Consider the following 21,017-nt stretch of genomic DNA (forward strand, 5'->3'; position numbering starts at 1 on the left):
GTACATATATACCATGGAATACTATTCAGCCATAAAAAGGAATGAAATAATGGCATTTGCAACAACAACCTGGGTGTAATTGAAAACCATTATTTTAAGTGAAGTAACTCAGAAATGGAAAACCAAACATCGTACATTCTCACTCATAAGTGGGAGCTAAGCTATGAGGGACACAAAGGCATAAGAACGATACAATGGACTTTGGGGACTTGGGGGAAAGTGTGGGAAGGATATGAGGGATAAAAGACTACACACTGGGTACAGTGTACACTGCTCAGGTGCACCAGAATCTCAGAAATCACCACTAAAGAACTTATTCATGTAACCAAACACCATCTGTTCCCCAAAAACCTATTGGGAAAAAAAAAGACTATGAAGAAAATAAATAGAGGGCAGGTGTGGCGGCTTATGCGTGTAATAACAACACGCATAACAGTTTGGGAGGCCAAGGTGGGAGGATTGCTTGAAGCCAGGCATTTGAGACCAGCCTGGACAACATAGTGAGACCCCCATCGCTACAAAAAATAAAAATACTAGGCAGACATGCTGGTGTGCACCTATAATCCTAGCTACTTGAGGGACTGAGGCAAGAGGATTGCTTGAGCCCAGAAATTTGATGTTACAATGAGCTATGATTGTGCCACTATACTCTAGCCTAGGCAATAGAGTGAGACCCTTTCTGAAAAAAAGAAAGAGAAAAAGAAAAGGAAAGGAATACATAAGTCCCAAACTAGAAAAAATATTTGTAACACAAAGATTTGACAAAGACTTTGAATATAGATTATATATAAAGAACTTCTACAAATCAATAATGAAACTTCAAACAATACAATAAACACAGGCAAAAGGTTTGAACAGATGTCTCACAAAAGAGGATATATGAATGATCAATTAACACACAAAAAAGATGGTCAATACCATTAGTCATTAGGAAAAGGCAAATTAAAATTGCAATGTGTTATGTCACATGCACAAAAATGGTTAAAATTTAAAAGACTAACAATACCAAATGTGGGTGAGGACATGGAACAATGGATCTCACATACATTGCTGGGGAGAGTATAAAATTGAACAATCCCTTTGGAAAAATATTTGGCAGTTTCTTATGAAGTTAAACATGTACCTACCCTATGAACTAGTAATTAGGTATTAACTGTTGAGAAATGAAAACATTCATTGAGCCAAACCTGGAAACGATCCAAAGGTTCATGAACAAGAGAATAGATAAACAAACTGTACTATGTTCATACAAAAATACTTCCCCACAATAAAAAAGAATAAAGTACTAATATGCACAACCTCCGTGAGTCTCAAAAACATTATGTTAAACAAAGGAAGCTAGATCCAAAGTTGAACGTACTGTATGATTGCATCTATATAAAGTTCAAGAACAGACAAAACTAATCTATGATGAGAGAAATAAGAACAATGGTTACCTATGAGTGGGATTCACTGGAAGGAGTATATGGAAAATTTTGATGATAAAGGAAATGCTCTGTGCTTGGAAATTTCTACCAAAAATGGTGTTTTTAAAAAGACAGTTTGAGGCATTGATGAAGTGTATATATACATTTATCACAACTCATCAGATTGTACACTTAAGATCTGTTCACTTTATATAAATTTTACTTTAGTGAAAATGAAAAAGAATGCATCTTAATTAGAAGTCAGGCTGGGAAAACCAAAGGAAAGCAATTTAATTTATTTTATTTCTCTGGTATTTAAAATTGAAATAATCCATATGTCACTAACTCAAATATTTTCTCTCCACCATCTATTTTATACATCTTTCTAGTTTTGAGTGGCAAGCAAAGAGGATACTAATTCGCAGGTTTTTATGTTTTGTTTTGTTTGTTTATTTGTTTTTTTAGTAGAGACAGAGTTTCACCATATTGGCCAGACTGGTCTCGAACTTCTGACCTTGTGATCCTCCCGTCTCGGCCTCCCAAAATGCTGGGATTACAGTTGTGAGCCACTGTGTCCGGCCGATTTTGTTTATTTTTTACATTCAATACTTATTCCAGTTCTTAGTCTTTTCCTACCGTAGATTTCATTTCTGTTATTTCTACATTTAGTTTCTCCCAGATTCAAGTAATTCTCCTGCCTCAGCCTTCCAAGTAGCTGGAATTACAGGCACCTGCCACCACACCCAACTAATTTTTGTATTTTTAGTAAAGATGAGGTTTTACCATATTAGTCAGGCTGGTCTCGAATCCCTGGCCTCAGGTGATCCACCCACTTCGGCCTTCCAAAGTACTGGGATTACAGGTATTAGCCACCATGCCCAGCCTGATTCACAGTTTTTTACATATAATAAGAGCTGCAACCAGTGGTTTGCATTTTTTATACTTCCAGCAAGTAGTGTTTCATTATATGCAGTTTACAGTATCTCTAGTTCTCTTGTCAAGCCTTGTAGACCACTTGAACTGCTCTTCATTTAATGGTACTGTACTTCTTATAGGTTGAGCAGAATTGAAGGCTGGGGGAAGATTGTTTTGGGAATGATAGAAAATCCAGATTTCTTTCCCTAAAACTTTAAATTTTTAGAAACTAAAATACCTGGGAGAATGATGAAGAGTCATGCTGTAATTAAGGAAGCAATTTGTTGACGGTGTGGTGGTGGCAATGATTAGTAAGAGGTGCTGAGCACAGTAAATACATAACCGAGAAAATTAGGTGCCCTGTGCTTCAATGAGGAAATTTCATCTGAAAAGTTAGAATTTTATGACTAGCACACATAAATACGTGTCCCAACAGTCCCTTCCAGCTATTGCTGTCCACTCACACTTATAACCATTCAGAGCTATCTCCTTGCTATTAATGTCTAACTTTCTTACCTGCCAGCAGGGTTTCCCCCACTCAGCTGTGTCCCTTCAGGATCTAAGGAACTATTAAATAAGAAAAAACTTTTGTCCATTCCTATTCCACATCCTCTCAGCACGACCCTTCTCCCTCTTCACGTCCTTCTGAGGCATCCTAATTACTCCACAGAGCTTCACACTGCATGCTGTAGTCCAAAGTACATTGCAGCTCCCCTCCTTCTTTCCTGACACCTAGTATGTGACCAGTCACATACTTGGCGACTGGTCATTCATTAGCTCATACTCATATACTCTCTGTTGTTGCTGTTAATCAACCTCAGCAAGCTCTTGATGTTAAGGACCATGGCTTCTGTTTTTTGTACTCCAGACAGTACCCTATCACATACAGCTGTTTAATTAGTGAATGAATTAGTTAACTCAGTTCCAGAAATTAAAACATATTTGGCAGCTCAAACCCATAAGTTATAATGCATTTCATGTCAACTTTAAAATAGTTTATTTTAACCTTTCTAGAGTGCAAGAAAGGTTCAGTTTTATCTAGAAGTAGGAATATAAACTTATTATATATTTATTTATTCGAGATAGAGTCTGGGCGTGTCACCCAGGCTGGAGTGCAGTGGTGCAATATCGGCTCACTGCAACCTCTGCCTCCTAGGTTCAAACGATTCTCCTGCGTCAGCCTCACGAGTAGCTGGGACTACAGGTGTGTGCCACCATGCCCGGCTAAGTTTTTGTATTTTTAGTAGAGACAGGGTTTCACCGTGTTAGCCAGATTGGTCTCGATCTCCTGACATTGTGATCCGCCTGCCTTGGCCTCCCAATGTGCTGGGATTACAGGCGTGAGCCACCGCGTCCCACCAGAATATAAACTTATTAAATATCTCTGGAAATCCTTCCTAGTTGGGTAGCTCTGTCCTATGATTTTGCTCTCTGGGCAACTGTAGATGATGAATTAGCTGGGGTTGATTTTCATCATCAGTCATCAGCCATAGCATCTGCTATACCTCTGTTGACTCTGTCATCTCCTAGGGGGCTTGTACTCAACATTAATGACAACCTTAGCCCAGGTGACATGTAATTAAGAAAGCAAACCTTTTTCCAACCAAAAATAATATGAGAGATTCCAAATCCAAACAGAAGAGAGTTGTGGATCATTTCATGTTAGTCTTCATATTCTCTCCAATCCACTCCACTGACACAGCTTGATGCTTGACTGTCCTCTAAGCCCCTTCCATTGCTGTCAGCTGGGATCCGGTAAGGTACTGTGCTGAAAGGGAAGCTTATTAATAAAATTAGTAACTTGAAGAGTCAGTGCAGGTTATTTGTAGCATGCTCATTATGAGTCTTGAGTCTGACTGAGTCCAGAAAGCAATGGAATATTCCACACATCTACCCAAAGGACTTCTCTTTCCCAGCTCCCCAGGGTCTGTTTCTTCTGTAAGGGTTCAGAGCTGCCTGGCAGAGGCTGGCTGAAATAGGAGAAATCCTGACTTTCAGAAAAGTGACCCAGTCTTTGGAGAATAATCAGGACATAGTTAAGTATGAGTAAAAGGCTTAGAGTTATTCTGTTTTCCTCTGTAATGGGGTGTTCACTAGTGTGACAGTTGTTTATGTGACTATTGATTTACGTACATTTTGACTAGCACTTGGAACACTACCTCAGCATAACTTAAATGAAAGTCCATTTTCCAGGATGGAGTAAACTGGCAGAAATTTCCATTGTGCATTAAATCTGCTGTAAATTGTTTGCCTTCTGGGTATTTTTGGGCCCTAGTTGTACTCCTGAAGAAATAACCGCTGTTGCTCCAAGTAGAAAGTGGTTGAGGAGACGGCTAACAGATACATCCAGTTCTTATTTTCTATCACAGAGATGTGAAAAAAAATCCTAAATTATCTGAGAAGGAACAGCATTGCTCTGTGCTGGATTTCCAGTGCTTCCCAGCTTTTGCACTGTTAGCTTATTTTTTTCCAACGGCCCTGTAATAACAATCCACTCCTTTCCCTGCACTCTTGGCCTCTCGTGATGTTTTATCATGTTCATGCTGAAAGAAAAGGTGTCTGTGCATACTGTATCTCTTCATTTGGCTTCAGGGATTTCCCTTTGATTTGGAAAGAATAATCTTTCAAATTCCGCTATAAAGTATACAGGAGAAAGAGAAAAAAAAGATTAAGCTCCTGGAATGTGCACTACTATTGACATTTCGTTCAAATAATGGGCCAAAAGTGAACTATCTTTACTATTGCTCAGGTGAAGGATCAATTATTATCAGTCCAAACTATCAGCAGTGCTGCTCATCATTGATTTACACTGCATGGTTTAATTTTGTCTCCATCTTTCAAGACATTAAAACATAACCAATATTTAGCAGTTCCCACCATTCACCATGAGCGCCTCAACAGTCCCCTAACTCCTCTCTCCCAGTTCTGCCCAGGATATTTATGGTGAGTAGCAAGTTATCTCCTCTTTGGCAGCCATCCCTGCTTTCCTGTGTGGAGGAATTGCCCACATTCTCATTTGCAAACACAGGCTCACTCAAGTGTCACTAAAGGAAAGGAGGTGGAGCCTGAAGAGCTTTAAAAAGCAAAGCTGAGTCATCCCACTTTTCAAAAAGAGAAACCGTGTTGGGAGAGGAATCGTATCTCCATATTTCTTCTTTCAGCCCCATCCAAGGGTTGTAGCTGGAACTTTCCATCAGTTCTTTCTTTCTTTTTCCTCTCTAAGCCTTTGCCTTGCTCTGTCTGTCACAGTGAAGTCAGCCAGAGCAGGGCTGTTAAACTCTGTGAAATTTGTCATAAGGGTGTCAGGTATTTCTTACTGGCTTCCAAAGAAACATAGATAAAGAAATCTTTCCTGTGGCTTCCCGTGGCAGGCTGCATTTGGAAGGTCTCTCAGTTGAAGAAAGAGCTTGGAGGGCAACAGCACAACGGAAAAGTAAAAGATGCCCCAGGGCTGAGGCCCCACTTAGGCAGCTGCATCTGGAGTCAGACATACTCACCTTGCCCGGGCCATGCTCGGGCAAGCTGTTTTCTTTTGAAAGTTCAAACCCATCAGGATTATGCTGCTCACTCTTATCATTCTGTTGCCAGTAGTTTTAAAATTTAGTTTTGTTAGTCTCTCAGCACCGCAGCACTGGAGCTGTCCTGAAGGTACTCCCGCAGGACATGGGAATTCTACTCGTGTGGGTAAGTACTGCAATAAAAAGGAGCTCCAGGTCTCTGGGAAACTGCCCCTACATCCCTGTTGGTTCAATCTGGTATACTTGAGCATTTTAAAAAGTTTGTCTTTGGGTGTGTATCGTTGCTTCATTTTTGTTTTCTGATGCATGTTTATTTTCTTACTGGCCATTAGAGCTACTCTGCTACCAAATATCAAAATTCATAACTCTCAAACTGTACTTCTATGTGTAAGTGAATATGCCTCATTTTAAACTAGCAGAACATTTCATGGAAGCTTCAGCTTTTATTCTGACAAGAGGAGTAATTAACACCTAGCTGATTGGCTTTATGTTGGAAATTAGGGAAACAGATGGTTGATTTTCTGTTTGTCTGTTTGGAACTCTTAAGCCACAGAGAAAAAAAATTCTTCCTTCTGATAACAGTGTAAGAATTCAGAAGTTGCTAAAACTTAGTGGAAAATGGGAAGAGAACTGTGAACAAAGGTAATTGTGAAAATTAACCTAAGTTTCAATTTCAACCCCCTTCACTTTCTCCCCACTCTCACTGTTTCTGAGGCTCTGACACGACTCCAGAGTTTTCGTAACAGGTGCAGTGCAACTTTGAGAACTGCCAAATATGACGATGGGTAAATAAGCCACGCTGTCCTCTCATATTAAATGGATTTTTCACCAAGGGGAAATGGGAGCTTGACTGAATGTGAATTACAATCCTGCCAAAGGATATTGCCTGAAAAAATTCTCCCTCTAACTGTTAATTCATTTATTTAATCCTTGGATGGGTCTCCAACCTGCTGCTCAGACAAGGCAGCTGCCTCCATCGATGATAGGGTATGAGCTGCCCCGACATTCCATTTTTATCAGCTTGCCCTTTTGAGATTGGGTCTGGCTTTTAAAAAGAGGTAGATCGACGAGGAAAACACAGCACAGTTTCTAGAAGAGACGCCTCTGGAAGACAGTATGCAATAGGCAATAGTTTGAATAAAGAGAGCAAAACAGAGCCAAACTGCCAAAGCTAGGCTGCTGTCCTGGCTCTCCCATTAAGGAAGTTCCCAGTGAGGAAATCGGGTGCTTTTGCTTAGAATCTCTGGACTCTGGACTCAGGCAGCACTCCTTGTAACAGGTGAGCAGAACTCTAGGGTATTTGAAAGGAATACTTAATCCTAGTGATCTCTATGTTCCCAGCACCTAGGACATTTCTGCTTCCATAGTGTGTACTCAGCAAATTCTCGTGTATGAATGAGGCATCTTTCTCTGATCTGTTAATGACATAGTCTTAGAGAACAGCAACAAAAAGAGGGTGACACATGACAAAAATGTCCCCATGAACCTTAGACTCAGCTGTTGGAGGCAGAAGTAAAACTTTTGTATACAGTTATGTCAAATGGACTGGACTCTCTTTGGGGTGGGAGAATTTTCTGTGGAGTAGCTGGCAAATATCTAGAGTTGGGCACCGTTATTTGCATGGGATGTGAGGGGTGATGGTTGGGCCAATCTCTCAGGCAGCCAGAAGCTAGGAAAGAACCCAGGTTGCTGAAGCAGAACCCAAGAAATTACAAAAATCAGCTTTTATGGATGGCTCTAGGATCTCAGAATAGTCTGATTTCTGCTGGCAAGCAAGTCTATGCCTTGTTTTCCTTGCCACCTCTGGTGGCTCAGAAGTGCCGTCATTGAGGTGGGTTGTACCCAATAAACATGAAACCCAGGATAGAAACAATGAGTTGGGGAGACTGTGTCACAGAGTGGAAGGAACCACAGATTTTAGAAACAAACAAGCCTCATTTCATATCCATGCCACTAACTTAATAACTGAGTTACCTTAGAACATCTCTGGGAAATAATACCCTCGCCCACTGCTTTTAGGAGTTTCTGTGGGGAATCACATGAGATAACCAAGCATGTACCAAAGCAAGGTGTTTAGCCGAGTGTGCTCAGTAAATGTCCTCTTGGGCTCCACGTCTTGGCTAGATCTCTTTGATCAAGTCATACGATGAGATGCCGTGTTTGAATAGTGCAGTGACGTGGCACAGATCCATGGAGTGTGGAATGTGTGGATAGCACTTTGGGACTCCCTGACTCTCTGCTTCCCCATTTCTTGCAAGTCACTGGTTTAAATCCTGTACTTTACGCTCCTGGTCTCATGTTAGCTGATAACTGCCTGGGTCACCCTCTGTCACTGTGTACATTTCACAGGATAGTATTTCTTTCCCCTCTCTAAATAGATATGGTGCCATCATCTATTTTTCCCTCATTTAAATTCTACTTGCCTTATTTCTTTCCCTTGGCATGGAGATAGATCACCTCTGCAGCCACCTGACCCAGCAGGAAGAATGCTTTATGGTCTAACAGTATTCAGGTAAACTCAGGTAAGATTGTTACTCATGTGACTGCTAGCCAGATAAACCAAGTGACAGCAACACAGTTAGGTTTCTTTCTATTCCCCTCCCTCTCCCTCCTTTTTAACAAATTAACTGAGTCTTCTGTTAGCTTCTACTTGAACTGCAGCAGGTGAGGAGAGCAGGAAAGAAAACTGCTGGCAAGTGGCTTCTGAACTTTCAAGGCCGTTTTCCCTGGAGGACAAATAACAGTTGAAAAAGAAACTGTTCCTGTTTGGCACCCGTACCTGCATTACTTATATGAACTTTTTTGGTAAATAAAGGGTAAGGAAGAAGTACAGCCTCCCAGCTGCAGGAGGGATCCTGGGGTGGCACTAAGTTAGCCAACTGGGTAGATCACTTTTAGTAGTAAACAGTGAAATTACCGATTTCAGTACCGGCTAAGGCTTGGTCAGTGTCCCAGTCATGTGCAAACCAGAGTAATTCTGAGCCCAGGAGCTTGTTTGTTTTTTCAGCCAGGGTTATGCGAATTTTTTTTTTTTTTTTTCTAACGGTAGTGAAACTATCCTCCAAATATTCAGTGGTGTTTTGTCATGGAGAGGTAGTAGAGCTTAGCGGTAAAGAGCATACATTTTGGAGACAGATTGCTTGCCTGGGTTCAAATCCCATTTCTGCTGCTTGTGAACTGTGTCTCATTTTCCTTACCTTAAAATGAAGATAATTGTACCCTCTTCCGAGGACCCTTGTCACTATTGCGTTAATGTATTCATTTTCAATGCTGGCTGCACATTAGAATCACGAATGTCTGGGCGGCCACCCCAGGCAGTCTGGATCAGAGTCTCTTCTGGGAGTGGAATCTAGGCCTCAATTTTTTTTTTTTTTTAAATGTTCTCTTGGTGATTCTAACCAACAGCCTGGGTTAGAACCACTGAGTTAATATGTGTAAAGTGCACAAAACAGATCTTGGCATATAATAAACACTCGATAAGCCCGGGATTCTATTAATGTTTTTGTTGTTTTAAAAATTATTTTTATGAATGTAATAGTATTTTCTAAATGTGGCTTGGTTTCATCTATAATCATTGAACATTTTTTTATACATGACAAAATGCCATATTAAAAAACCCAATAATAGTTCTACAACATTAAAAATTGTAGTCAAAATAATTTCAAAATACATAACTCATATTTTTGTAATCAGAAGAAATGTTTATTCAAAATACAAAAACATATCAACTTGATTTGAGTAAGTAACTTTGTGGAACTGTGGCTCTGGTGTTTGTCTTTTTCTTATACCAACTGATAAAAAATTTCATTGCAAATTAAGTCTGTTTGTTAGGTTTCTTACTGGCAATAATCTTATTTTAACAGCAGCAAAAACAAGCCACTTGAAAGTGACAATGATTATTTCAATTTTTTGCACATTTTTGCCCATGTGTGGAACCCTTCCCTCGAAAATTTTTAAAGTTATTAAAAGCATATAAAAATGGTAAATTAGTTTTCTCAGTGAATTTACATTTTGGGGCTAACTTGAGAGCTTGTCCAAATATTTGACATTCAATTTAGAAGTTGCTTGTGTTCAGGGTAGAGCAAGTAATTGATTATTTCCATCAAAAGTAAACAGACTAATAATTTGGCTCAAGTAAATTAAAAACTTTACTTTATAACTTACAAATCTGCCTTTATGAAAATCCGTTTCAATGGATTAGTTGTATGTAGTATGATTGGTTGGAGGTTTTTTAGCTTTTAGTTTTTTGTCTTTTTTTATTTCAATTTTTACTTTAGATTCAGGGGTACATGTGGAGGTTTGTTACAAGGGAATATTGTGTGATGATGAGGTTTGGGCTTCTATTGATCCCATGTGATCAGTTGGTTTTTTATTTTTGTTTTTATTTTTTGAGATGGGTTTTGCTCTGTCGCCCAGGCTGGAGTACAGTGGCATGATCTTGGCTCACTGCAACCTCTGCCTCCCAGGTTCAAGCAATTCTTCTGCCTCAGCCTCCTGAGTAGTTGGGATTACAGGCATGTGCCACCATACCCGCTAATTTTTGTAATTTTAGTAGAGATGGGTTTCATCATGTTGGCCAGGCTGGTCTCGAACTCCTGACCTCAAGTGATCCACCCGCCTCGGCCTCCCAAAGTGCTGGGATTGCAGGCATGAGCCACTACGCCTGGCCTCAGTTGGTTTATTAAATCAGTAGTCTCCAGACTCTGTTCCATCAGTAAAATAATTAAAATGTAAGCATATGCTTCTAATAAACACATTTATTTATCAATTACATATATGTAATATGTACACTGTACACATGAACATGTGTATATAATGAACATTACACAACAAATAATATATCTAATATTTTCTTTCCACACAATAGCAAACCATCTTACATAGCCTCTATGTGATATACACCCTCCTTGGAATATAGTTTTAGAAAAGAAGTGAAATGGTAGAATAAACATTTACCTTTGCTTCACTATAAGCTCTGTTCCTTTCTCTTGATTGCTAGGTGTTTTTTTTTTTTTTTTTTTTAATTTCAAGTAAAGCTGGGTTATTCATAGCAAATCACTTTTCTCAGAGTGTGTAATGGTAGAAGCAGAAATGCATGTGGTTGTGCTGAGATTCTTCAAGAAGGAGCAGAAGGCTAGATGATGTTCCTGAGCGGGGCCTGGAGTCTGAGAAATGCCAAGTCCTATGGCTTGCTGGGCTCAGCATCTATTTAAATTAAAGTGGCCTGCACCTCCATCATATGTTCCGGGAAACCTAGTGTCTCTCTTCTGTCTTGGAAGATGCTGGAGGTGGTGACTGTGATGAGGAAGGCAAGGCTATGTGTCCCTTCTGGGCGTCCTACTGAATGATTCATCTACTGTGTGTCTCGCTGCCCTCATGTACTGTCCCTTTCCCATCCTTCACCACCTCCCACCAGCCACCACCCTGTCTCACTTACTTCTTGAAAGAATGAGGAAACAAAATCGTTATGAGCTGTGAGGAGACAGACTTTACCTGAAGGTTTGCTGTTGCGGGGGTTGGGGCAGGGGCAGGGGCAGGGTCTGCTTACATCCCAGCACTTCCAACAACAAAGCAAAACATTTTTCATTCCTGTTCCTAAAAGTGACACAATGTCGTCTGTGGAAGGGACTTGCCAGGCATCTCTTTTTCCTGGGCCTTAGTCTTCTACCACATGAGCCAACTCCTCTTTCTCTCTCAGTGATACCGACCTGCCCCTTGGCCCCTTTCCTGGGCCTCCCTAATCTACTTCAGACCATCCACATCCTTCTGCAGAACATTTTAGATTTCTTCTTCCTCCAAATTTGCTTTTCTGATCATATCCTAGACCTGCCTTTTTAAAAGAAAATAACTTTAAAAAACTATTAAATAGTGCACTGATGTGTTTTGCTAAACAAAAACAGTCGTGTACTCATTTGAGAATTTCTGGCTCCTGGTTTCAAAGTAATCATTTTCCTTTTCCTTCTACGATGGGAAATGTTAATTTTGAGACAGAAGTGAAAGTTCTCGTAGGCAGTCCCAGGTATTAGGAATGCATGCTTCTCTCTCTCTCTCTCTCTCTCTCTCTCTCTCTCTCTCTCTCCCCCCCCCCCCCACCCCTCTCTCTCTCTCCCTCTCTCTCTCTCTCTCTTTCGTGTCTCCCTCTGTCTGTATTTCTCTGTGTCCTGTATTCTGAGCCTGGGAAGGGACTATAGCACTTTGGGTCTGGGGAGTGCCCTTACTTTGACTTGGTGGACACAAGTCATAAGTAAGGCAGGGCACTGACTTGAAAAGAGACTTTAACAAGTCTGGTCATGGCCAGCGATTGTGAGTTACACTATAGGTTGTTCTCCTTCATTATCCACAATCCTTAAAGAGGACTTCATTAAAAGTTAGAGATTGATCTCACTTGTGCTCAGGTGAAATGGTACATGAGTGACAGGTGGGGGTACCTACTTCCAGGAGCACTGTGGCCTCACATTGGTGTGGCCAGAGATCAAGGAGATCAGAGGAGAGCTCTCGATGGGGTGAGGATAAGAGAGGCAGGCCCCAGAATCTCTCAGAAAGGTCTAGGGTGGGAGGATTTTAAAGGAGGCTAATTTCCAGCAATTTGCTTGTGGTGGCATGGTCCAAAAAAATTGACTCTAAAAAAGAAATGTGTCCTTATTTAGTAGTTATTGACTGGTCAGGCCAAGTGTAAAGTATACATATCTGTGAATAGAGAAGTATGCTCAGAATATTCCCTAGTCAGTCAGTGGTCTGCTATTGGGAGCATCAAATAGTTTGGCTTGTGAATCAGTAGCATGTCTTTTATTTTTACCACTGACGTGTAGGTTTCATTTAACAAATTCATATAGATCAATTTATAAGTTGTTTTTTAATCCATACAGAGTTAAAAAGTCAAACATTGAACCTCAGATGAAAGGTAACAAAGATTTCTTACCTGGAAAATAAGTCTTCTAAAATCTGTTCGAGGTCCTTAAACTTTTCCTCACTTTGATTACAATAGAGGAAACTAGGAGAACCTAGCAACTTTCCAATGTAAGTTGCCTGATCTAAGCTATTTTAGCAATTATTGTACAGAAGTAGTTTTTATAAACTTATTAACTTATTGTGAACAAAACAATTAAAGACTCAATAACTATCCTCAGTAGCTGGAATGACTGCATTGGAGAGCATTTTCAAAATGGTCAGTTTTTAAGAAAGAAATCACTTTCTCTGATTGTTGTGGCCAGAGGTTGAGGAGAACAGAGGAGAGTACTTGATGGGGTGAGGATGACAGAGGCAGGCCCTGGAATCTCTCAGAAAGGTTTAGGTCAGTTTTAAAGAAAGAAATCGTGTTCTTTTAAAGGATTCCTAAATCTTTCTCAAGAAATTTTAAATTCTAGGAAGCAGTAGTGCTTAGTTTAATTATTACTCCAAATTTGGGCCATCCTAGAGGTAGTAAACAAAATGTTAGTCTTGTTATGTTACAGGTTCTCATGTTAGAATTAGAATTAGCTTTAAGAAAGAACCAGAAACAACAACAGCAACAACAGAGATCCTGACCATTGGAATGTAATTGTCCCCACTGTCTATTTACTTCTTGCCTATAGGCCAGTACTTTCCTCCAGAATGCTAATATTTTTCACCATGAAGGAAGTATTGCCTAGATATTAGGTGAACTAAGAACATAGATTCACTTTGTAGAGATTCTTTATTACCACTGAGGTGGCTGTGCACAAGGCCATCCCAGGCCCTTTCCAGCTGTCCTGTTTGCTGGGGCTCAAGACAAGATGACTGAGAGTCAGGTCTGGAAGGATGAATACTATTATTGCCAGGTGTAGAAGAAGAAAAAATTACACTGAACAGAAGGGATCTTTACACTTCTTGGAAGATCTTACTGTCTCTGAAAATGCTTTACTCTTTTGTTTTATATGGCCAAAGTTAATAACTTCCAAAGGCAATTGTGGAATAATGCTTGTCAATATGTGTTTCTTTAGGAGATGTTCTATTTCTTAACAGTATCTTCCAGAGCTTTCTTCTCAATTCTGGGAATTAGCAAGTGTATCGAAACTTCAGGTTTTTTAGCCAAATACAAGGTAGAAACTTCTACTCTCATCACCTGTTGACCTCCTTGCTAAGTCTGGAATCTGAATTGGTGTGAGCATCTGTTTTTTTTTTTTTTTTTTTTTTTTTTTTTTTTTTTTCATTCTGACTTGATTTTCTGATTCTCCCAAGTTGGCCAAAAATACTAATGCCTCTCAGTGTCTGGGTTTCCCAAGTATTTCCAAGGACATTCAGTACGCTGGAATTTGTGTGTGTGTGTGAAGGTATTTGAGAGCCAGCCAACTGCTGTGACAGTCGTCCCAGTGATGTAAGAGTCCTTTTGGAGAAAAGCACTGCCTCCTTCCTCCATTCAGATTAGCTTTCCAGGGTTCTGTGGACCAGCTTTGTGTGTAGTAAGGGAATTACATCCATGAAGTTGTTCTTTCTGTGGGTAGGTGGTTGCTAGGATACAGATAGTCGCAACAGCATCATGGCAGCTGCCTTGTTCTTCAGCACATCGTGTATCAGTTGAGAAATAGTGTTTTATTTTATTCATTCCAACACTTTTTTGGTTAAAATTTTAAAAGCTTGAAAAAGGATCTTTCTTTTTCATATACACCATTCTTGTATAAACAGGTCAAAGGCAGATTAGTCAAACTCAACATTTTTTGTCATAATACATGCTGGTTGACACCAATCCTCTGCACTACCAGCCCAGTACTTCCCTTATGAGGTTTAAAAACATGCCAAAGGATTGAAGCTACCAAGGGTCCTCTGGTGTTTTTCTCCCTTCCTCTGAAGTGCATAATTATTCTGTTTGCTGTAAGATTTTCAACACACAGGAAATTAACCTCTCCTTGGTGTGCAGGGAAATTGCAAAGGTTATTGTCATTAATGTTAATTTACCCACTATATCTTTTAGATTCAAGCAACATTGTATAGAATGTTCAATGCTTTAAGTGGATCAAAAGGCTTATTATTTTTTGGAAGACAAATTTGAAAAACCTACGGGAACTTTTATCTCTCCTGGTTATTCTAATGAATCGTGGCAAAGATTTCATGTAAGTGGGAAAAACTGAGGTATTTGAAGAAAAATGTTCATCTAGGATTTCAATCCATTAAAAAGCATCTAATCATGGACACCTACAAGAGGATAAGTGACTGTCTTTCAATACTGACATGTTGTCTTCTGAGACAGGAGCTAATAGAAACGCATAGTGCATGACATCCTCTTTAACCTGAGTTATGTTGACACATATGAAGTTACCAGGTTTATTACTTCCAAGAGATGCAGTGCCATTTTGAAACAAAGGATACATTTTAAGCAGAGTAAATTCTGGTTGGTTCTTTATACAGTGGGTTAATCTTGTCACACAGGCAAAAATGGAGCAGTTTTGGGCAGATGGTTCTAGTGTTACATTTGCTTGTTGCCATACTTTGCATGAAGAAGTTCTCTCATCTTTGGTCAATGCCCTATGTCTGGCATATCATGTTAGGCCTCAGCTTTTGAAATTGATAGGGTCTAATTCTGGAGCTGATACAAGCTGTTAATACCTACCTCTTAGATTGCTATGAGTACTAAATGGATTAATTCATGTAAAGTGCTTAGAATCTTAGCTGACACATAGTGAGTTATCAGCAAATATTGGCTATTACTCTCTACCAAAAACCATAAATGAGACATATTAGAAACATCTTTGCCTTCTATAATTTTTCTAATACCTGCTTCTTCAAATTTTCAACAATGCTTAGAGAAGTCTAAAGTTGGTTTCCTGGGATGAGCTAAGTCCTAAAAACCATCTTAACCAGCAGGTTCTTTGTGATTTTTAAAAAATTATCCTTTTTATTATCCTAACATATGACACAAATTCCCCACTAATTATTTTTTAGATAGTTAATCTTGCTATTTGTTACATATGTCTTCAAGAAAATTATATAAAATATTTTTCTGTATATTTATACAGCTGTACCTACAGGTATATATGTATATAGGTAGGGCCCAGAACTTAATGACCAGGATAGAATTAATGAGAACAATGAAATTGGACTCAGGAAATATCAATATGCCAACACTTCTTAATTTTACCTCATTTTTATGTTTGTCTAGAACACTCAGGATGTAGTACCTATAGGCAAATACTTATGTGTTTATCCTTGCACTTTGAGAAACTAAATTTAAGCTGATTTAAAAAGAGAGAAGATAATTGTGTTCAGTATAAATGAGACTTACACCAAATTTTATACCTCCAATAAAATTTTTATAGATTTAGTCAGTAGATTAATTTTTAGAATTCCTGCAGGATATTGAGTGTTTAGTATCACTTAGGGGGAAGTTATTCGTTTTAAGTTATTGTTTTACTACATTTAGTAGGACTCATGATGACACATTTTAAAATTATTATTATTACTTTTTTGAGACAGAGTCTCACTCTTGTCACCCAGGCTGGAGGGCAATGGCACAATCAAGGCACACTGCAGCCTTGACTTCCTGAGCTCAGGTGATAAACTTCCTGAGTAGCTGGAACTACAGGTGCACACTGGCAAACCTAACTAATTTCTGTATTTTTAGTAGAGACAGGATTTCGTCATGTTGCCCAGCCTGGTCTTGAACTCCTGGGCCCAAGAGATTCACCCACCTTGGCCTCCCAAAGTGCTGGGATTATAGGTGTGAGCCACCACGCCTGGCCTATGATACATTATTGATTTCATATTTGAAGTTACAAGAAACAGAGAAGGAAACAATTTACAGAAAGTAGAGGTTAAGATTAATAATATTTATGTAGGAATTTACCACAAGTTTAAGCCTCCTTGCCAAAGTGCCACAAACAAGAAAGTTATTGAATTCTATAGTGCATACAGAATGTGAATTAAATTGATAAATGTCAAATTACAACGAACCTTCAAGATCATTTAGCCCAACTTCTTCCTATTATGGATGAGAGGCTGAGATCCAGACAGAGGAAGTAGCTTCTCAGGTCCTATGAGAATATAGCTCAGGACCCTAGACTCTTATTCTGCCAGATTTACAATGCACATGACACCTCCCGAGATTAATTGTTGAAAGTCCATCGATGTAATGATTTTATTAGTTCTTTCTACCAAAAAAGATTAATAGTTTCAAGTTGGTTTAGGAAAACTTTCTTAATATATCTAGTTCTCTATGTTGAAAGCAATTTGAAAGTAGGATTGAATTAATGAAATTTCCTTTTATATAAATTGCATCCATGAATTAACTCAAATCAAGTCAGCAAGTGTTTATTGGATGCTAGGTGCTTGGGCTGACAGTGGAGACATCACTCATCCTCATACACGGGGTTCCCTGACAGGGCAATGGGGCTCCAGAACTCAGTCAGCAGTTTACCTGACGACTTATGGATCCTCTTATTTGGTTTTATCAAAACTAACTCCTACAAAATTCAACAAGTGGCTCAGATGCCTTCCTACAAAGAAGCTAACAATTGCAGACAACACTAATATTGCAAACCCAAGAGAATAATGAGGAAAGGGCAGCCTTGACACCTCTCTTATTCCTAGGATGAGCTTTTTGTTGGCTGCATAAGAGCTGAAAGCAATATAAATCTCCATAGATCTGACCAAAAAGAAGTTAAAAAGAGAAATTAACAAGAAGATAGCCTGAAAAATGAATTTACAATTGTTATTATTAGCAACGAACCTCATAAAAATTGTGAAGTGTACCTGGAAAGATGTTAGCTAATGGTAACATGAAGCCATCAGGACAGGCAAGATATTTGAAAATGGGTATCCAGAATCTGAAAATGATTTTTTATAATTTTTACAGTTGCATTCAAAGTTATGAGAGTTAAGAAGACTCTGTTTACTAAGCTTAATGAAAAAAGTCAGAAGCCTCCCTTGAGGTTTCTTATATTACGGCAAAAGAGGAAAAGCCTGATATTATTGGTGAAACACTTGTTCTTCCTGCTTCCTGTGGTGGTAAAATATTGCTAAAATAACACATGAAAAACGACATGACAACAAATTAAAATGTGTTCCTCTGTAAATAAATATTGCTGAAAACTGTACAGAAAGAATCAATGAAAATGTGATGAATTAAGTACTAAGCAATTATACTGCTGAATGAGAGTAAAGGTGTTTCTTTTTTTTTTTTTTTTTTTGGAGACGGAGTGTCGCTCTGTCGCCCAGGCTGGAGTGCAGTGGCCAGATCTCAGCTCACTGCAAGCTCCGCCTCCCGGGTTCACGCCATTCTCCTGCCTCAGCCTCCCGAGTAGCTGGGACTACAGGCGCCCGCCACCTCGCCCGGATAGCTTTTTGTATTTTTTAGTAGAGACGGGGTTTCACCGTGTTAGCCAGGATGGTCTCGATCTCCTGACCTCGTGATCCGCCCGTCTCGGCCTCCCAAAGTGCTGGGATTACAGGCTTGAGCCACCGCGCCCGGCCAGGTGTTTCTAATATATCACAGCGTTTGGTTATTTCCTAGAAAGTAATAGCCAACATTCACTGAGAATTCACTATGTGTCAGTCAAAATTCTAAGCACTTTACATGAATTACTTTACTTATTCTTTTTAATAAGTATTATTATTATTCCCATTTTATTTTTGCAGATGAAGAAACCAAGACACGGAGAGGTTAACTCATGTGCTGAAGGCCACACTGCCAATAGCATTGGAGCCAATAATGAGTAAACATGAGTACTCTGTCTCCAGTGCCAGTAATCTTAGCCACTATCATAATTACCTCAACAATGAAATACTCAGAGAACTATAATTTTTTTCTATGAGAGAGTAAGGGAGAAAATGCAACAGAAAAGAAATTTTCTCAGTGAAAGTTCTCAGAAATCAGAAATGACTTTTTTATATATCAAAAAATGTTCTATGAAAAAAATAGTATAAGTGTATTCAGCAGTGGTACAGCCACTGCATTTACTAGAACATCAACCAAAAAGCATTCTTGGTGAGATCACAGAGAACACCACAGCCTTCACAGCAAGACGGTGTGGCAAAGTTGAAACTGGAATTACATCAAGCATTATGGAACGTCACTGATGTAGTTATTTCTATAAAACAAGACTAACTGGTCTCTTTATAATACTTTGTATTTGATGGGGAGTAATCATAAAAATATTTGTCTTGCCGGGCGCGGTGGCTCAAGCCTGTAATCCCAGCACTTTGGGAGGCCGAGACGGGCGGATCACGAGGTCAGGAGATCGAGACCATCCTGGCTAACACGGTGAAACCCCGTCTCTACTAAAAAGACAAAATCTAGCCGGGCGAGGTGGCGGCGCCTGTAGTCCCAGCTACTCGGGAGGCTGAGGCAGGAGAATGGCGTGAACCCGGGAGGCGGAGCTTGCAGTGAGCTGAGATCTGGCCACTGCACTCCAGTCTGGGTGACAGAGCGAGACTCCGTCTCAAAAAAAAAAAAAAAAAAAAAAAAAAAAAAAAAAAAAAAAAAAAAAATATTTGTCTTATATACTTTCCACAAAGTATCTTGAAGCAAAACACTTAATAGAATAGTCAAATGTCACATGTCACAAAATGTCAAATGTCACAAGCAGGAGGACTGCTTGAGGCCAGAGTTTGTGACCAGCCTAGGCAACATAGGAGACCCTATCTCTACAAATAACTTAAAAACTTAGCTGGGCATGCTGGTATGTGACTGTAGTCTTGGCTTTTCGGAAGGCTGAGGCAGGAGGATGTCTTGAGCTCAGGAGTTCAAGGCTGCAGTGAGCTATGATTGTGCTACTATTCTCCAGCCTGGGCAACAGAGTGAGATGCCGTCTTTAAAAGAAGAAAAAGAAAAGGACAAGTGTTTAAAAATGTTTGGCTTTTTTTTTTTTTTTTTATTTTTGTGATTACAGATAGATGTCAGTAGTATGCTACCCAAAAAATAACTAAAACAACAAAACTTTATCCAAGTTATAGGTGACATTTTAACAAGTGAGAAAGTGACCACTAATTATAAGAAATTTTGTGTAGGAAGAGAGCAGTTTGAAGATAGATGTTGGAGATGTTTGCATTGTTATGTGATTTTATTGTTGAATCAATGCCAATATGTCACCTATTAAAAATTATTGTGTCACTTTTAAAACATTTACAAACGGCTTTCTAAGCTATTTTTAAAAATCTTCCAAATGCAGAATTTTTGTCTTTTTAAATCTACTTGTTAAAAACATAAAATGCAATAACTTCTGGTTAGTTTTCATTTACTATTTAAAATCTAGAAAGATAGAAATTTGCTGGTCTAATTCAACAAAATTTGTGAATAATTGAGGGATGTAATTAAAAAGTAAATTTTGTGATTTTGCAAATACAGCCAATGATGCATTTATTTCATTTGATATGGACATAATTGTGAAAAAGTATTTTTGTTTAAAAAAGTTGTCAAAAACCAAATATCAAAACATATTGATCTTTAAACTAGATTTTTTTATCAAATTCAAGCTTTTCAGTAAACGCAAACTCATCAGAAGGTGTTATGTAATCTCAGTTTTTAACATGCAGAGGGACTTTTGGGACTGTGAGACATTCCCAGCTGGAGATGTCCGCCAGAGACATGTCCGAAAGTGGATGCAAAACTCAGTAGACAGATCAGGATAGTGATTTCTGAATTTTGCTGTGTGTGTGTGTGTGTGTGTGTGTGTGTGTGTGTGAGAAACATTTGGAAAAACTTTTCTAATGCTTTAATGTTGGTAAATTCATTTTAGTCTAGTAATGGTAGACTTTAAATAAAATTGAGCATAATTTGTGTTGAAAAGCTGAGGGATGTTTAAACATTCTTACTTAAGATGAAGGATTACCTACAGCATAGGAACATTATAATGGTTCACTTCTGCAAAACTGAATTATTATGAGTTTTAAAAGTTATAATGAGCTGTAGTACTGGATAAGAGATAGACACATAAATTAATAGAACAGAAGAGAAAGTTCAGAAACTGTCTCACATAAGTATATTCATTTAATATTTAACAAAGATGTTAAAGCAATTTAATGGTGGAAGTCCAGTCTTTTTCAACAAAGGGTGTTTGACCAATTAGACATCTATAAGCAAAATAATAAACCTCAGTCAATACATGTAAGGTGTACATTGGTTTGATCAGGAAAGGTGGGACAACTCAAAGAGTAGGATAGGGTGGGGGTAGGTTCCAGGTCACAGAAAATTTTTCAAAGATTTTCTGATTGGCAATTAATTAAAAGACTT

General features: G+C 38.9%; 1 protein-coding gene across 14 annotated transcripts in view; it reads left to right on the forward strand.

Moving 5' to 3' along the window:
• Nucleotides 1–5,427: 5,427 nt before the first annotated feature.
• The window catches only part of EGF (epidermal growth factor), a 101,187-nt gene continuing 85,597 nt past the window's right edge, over nucleotides 5,428–21,017 (forward strand). For 13 of the 14 annotated variants that reach the window (XM_010389070.1, XM_010389074.1, XM_010389073.1 and 10 more), the window contains exon 1: nucleotides 5,434–6,005. In XM_010389070.1, coding sequence (XP_010387372.1) covers nucleotides 5,879–6,005 — 127 coding nt within the window. In that variant the 5' untranslated portion in view covers nucleotides 5,434–5,878. Of the gene's footprint in view, nucleotides 6,006–21,017 lie in introns of all 14 variants that reach the window. The other variant, XM_030925507.1, reaches the window with a different exon arrangement.

The sequence above is a fragment of the Rhinopithecus roxellana genome, chromosome 2, assembly GCF_007565055.1.
Source record: "Rhinopithecus roxellana isolate Shanxi Qingling chromosome 2, ASM756505v1, whole genome shotgun sequence".
Taxonomy (NCBI): Eukaryota; Metazoa; Chordata; class Mammalia; order Primates; family Cercopithecidae; genus Rhinopithecus; species Rhinopithecus roxellana.